This window comes from Leishmania braziliensis, chromosome 36, assembly GCF_000002845.2.
Source record: "Leishmania braziliensis MHOM/BR/75/M2904 complete genome, chromosome 36".
In the NCBI taxonomy this organism is placed as follows: Eukaryota; Euglenozoa; class Kinetoplastea; order Trypanosomatida; family Trypanosomatidae; genus Leishmania; species Leishmania braziliensis.
The window spans coordinates 492,328-495,541 of NC_009327.2; the positions used below are offsets into that span (position 1 = coordinate 492,328).

Consider the following 3,214-nt stretch of genomic DNA (forward strand, 5'->3'; position numbering starts at 1 on the left):
ACATGACCTATTCCGCACTTGCTGTCGACACCTCCGCACACTCGCAGATTGGCAAGGTGTCTCCGGGAGCACCCGCGACTTGCTACTAAGGAAGCTGCACCCTCGTACACAGACCACGGCGCCACCGTTGTATGCTTCCCTCGACGACATTTGCAGGGAGGATGTGCTGGCGCTCTACACCATCGTCGTTGTCCTGGCCCGCTTTTTCCGTCAGAATCAAGACCATTTCATACCCCTGTGAGTGTGTTACCGACGCAGCTGGAAGAGTGGGTTGCATGCGCGCTTCGTCTACTGCGCCTCATGTTCGCCCATGTCTCTCTTTCTTTGTCCACCTGTGAGTCGTATCAAGAGGGACATGTAAGACGGGTGGGTGGGCTGTCGACACGAGTAAGGTGCCTTTTGCCTCAGCCCTCCCAATCGACTCTCAAAAAAAAAATCAAGTTCGCAGTGGACTCGCGTACTGTTTCTATGCGGTCACAGATGATCCACTTTGCTATCACTTTGATACTTCAGCAGGAACACTTTTTCTTGTTCTCCCGAGGCCTCCTCTGAGCCTGATGACAAGCGAACACCTCAGTGCACAGGGCACCCCCACATTGCGCCGGGACGCAGGGCGGCCTTCCCACCCTCGCCAATGCGCCGAACCGCTGCTGGCGGTGGCAGAGCCAGGCGGCCCACCACGTGGAGAGGTCAGGGCGGCGTGTCGCTGCGGATGTCGGCGGTGGGGTTCGGCGCAGCGCGCGCCCACCGCCGCCCCGCACCACCCGATCGGGGCCTGTGGCAGAGCGGGATCGGGCCCCTGCCGGCTGGGCAGGGTGTGGGCAAGTTGGACAAAAAAAAGGTCTTGGCGCCTAATCAGAGGCGACCACGTGCACACCTAAGAAGCACGTTTGGAATCGCGACACCCACACATCACGCGCAAGTCCACCAACTCCCCATGGGCCTTTTCTGCCCGGCCACGTACCCATATTTGTTCCTCCTTACGTCACGCTACCCCCTAGTCCTTCTCTCCTTTGCACCTCCCTCCATTTTTCTATTACGGGGTCACTGCACTGCGCTCTTCCCTCCCCCCTCTCTCGCTCTCTCGGTTTTGCTTCGCTGCACATTGGGCCTTCTTCTTTTCATGTTGACCGCCTCCCTGCACGCTAAATGGAGACGAGAAACCCGACCTGGCGCCCTTGGTGTTTTTTTTTGTTTTCTTCTGCCTGCATGGGTGTGTGCGTGCGTGTTGTGGATGGCCTTTCCTCGTCCTCCACTACATAGCGGTTTGTTCTTCTTTCTGATTTCATGATGCGTACCCCCTCCCCCCCCCCTCCCAGGCCCAGACACACCGGAACCACTGCTTGGCTTTGACACCCCTTGACGGGCTGAGGAAGATCGTAGCACATTTTTCTTGCTTGCAAGACTGAACGGATCGACGATACCAACACATTTCTCCCTCCCTCTTCTCCCAACCGCACCCAGAAGCAAACCATACCTGGCCCCCTGCCGAAGGCGCTTTCTGTCACCACTGCCGATATCGAAGACCACACCCACACATTTTGTGCGTGTGTGGAATCGCTGACATGTTCACTCTATTGTGTTGTGCAGATTTGGTGGGCGATAAGGTGAATCTCGAAATCACCCTAGACGCCTTTCCGGCAACGGTGCAGCGCCTGGAGGCTGACATTGTTCGCATTTTTAATCGCGAAGTGGAGCAATTGTCTGCACTGCAGAATAGCACAAGTGTGACGGAACCCTTTCAAGTAATGAGTATCTTCATCTACGATGATGTGCTGCTACGCTGGACAAAGCTCAAATCAGTGGCACAGCTTCACGAGTACGACCAGTTGTATGTCTTCCAACCACAAACGCAATGGCACGTCGACGTGCAGAAAGACTTGCCACCCCCACGACCACCAGTGCGCAGTCGAGCATCCTCCCTCATCGAGACCTCAGCGGTGTTTACTTCGCTGCACGGCAAACCCAGTGCGTCTTCTACGTGGCCAAGTAGCGGTGCGAACGCGCAAGTTTCTGCAGCTGCAGCTGTCGACACTCCACACCCACCTGTTTCGGCACGCTCACCGTTGCGAGCACAGTTAGAGGAGCATCGCCGCGAGGAGGAGCGACTGGCGCACCGTTTGTCGACCGTTCGGAGTGAGCGGGAGCGTCTAGAGCGTGAGGCGCAGCGGGAGGAGGAAGATGAACGTCGCCGGCGCGCTGTTGAAACGGATCGCTTGCTGAAGCGCAAGGAAGAAGAGATCTGGTCTCAGCGGAGCGCATTAGCGAGAGCGGAGGCGGAGTTCCGACAGTTTCTGGCGGAAAAGCAGCGATTGATGGGCCATTCCCCAACACTTTGAGGAAGGTGAAAGTGCGGCAATCGCGTGCCTTTGTCGCCCTGGCACCTACCCTTTACAGTGGTGAAGTTTTTGTGCCTCCAGCGCATTCAGCTGCCAATGGTCTTCTCGAGATTCAGCTGCGTCACTGGACCTCCTGACTCCCCTTCTCCATTTCCTCCCTCTCCATCAGACTGCCCATTGCGAACACCCACACCCACCCACACAGGAAAGCAGAAAAGAAAGTGACCTCATCAGACTTGCATGACGTCAGTGATCAGCCCTGCAGAAGTGGTGGCGACTCTCGTTGCGACTTCTACCGCCGCCATGGTTTTCTCTGTGCATGTGTGAGTGGGAGCTATAAGCCGCTCGTACGACAACGCGACTTATAGACGTCTGAGGCGCACCGAAGTATCTGCAGGTGTCGTTGGCTAGACAGAACGCCTCGGCTCAAACGCGCCTCTCTCTGTGGATTGACCCATTCCACCTTTTGTCGTGCGTTCCTGCCCTTTTTCTTTCCTTTCTTTTTTTTTTGCGCGCCCTTTCCCGCGCCTCTGCCCCCTCCCCCCCCCCCTCTCTCCCTTCTTCTCTCGTGCTTGCCACCTCTCTGTGAGGCACTCACGACCACGTCGCGGTGAACCCCTGCGTGCCTCTCTTCCTCTCTCAAGCGCCGCTGTCATGTGTGGGTGTATATAAAAGCCTGTGAGTGGGGAGCTCGTCACGCTGGGTCTTCGTTTCTTCGCATCGTGTCTCAGCAGTTTTGTTTCGTTATTGCGTGAAATGTGAACACACAAACGGTTTCGCGTTTGCCCAGAAAAAAATACCCACCGGGAACTCCAGCGCTCTGAGCTGCGGTCTCCTAAACCCTGGCGTTTGAGAAGGCCATCCCCGGTAAACCC

General features: G+C 56.6%; 1 protein-coding gene across 1 annotated transcript; it reads left to right on the forward strand.

Annotated features, from left to right (window-relative positions):
- Positions 1–1,565: 1,565 nt before the first annotated feature.
- On the forward strand, positions 1,566–2,339 carry LBRM_35_1420 (conserved hypothetical protein; the record flags this gene model as incomplete). The annotated part of the gene is made up of 1 exon (XM_001568713.1): positions 1,566–2,339. One exon carries the CDS (start codon positions 1,566–1,568, stop codon positions 2,337–2,339), a length of 774 nt encoding a protein of 257 aa, XP_001568763.1.
- Positions 2,340–3,214: the final 875 nt, after the last annotated feature.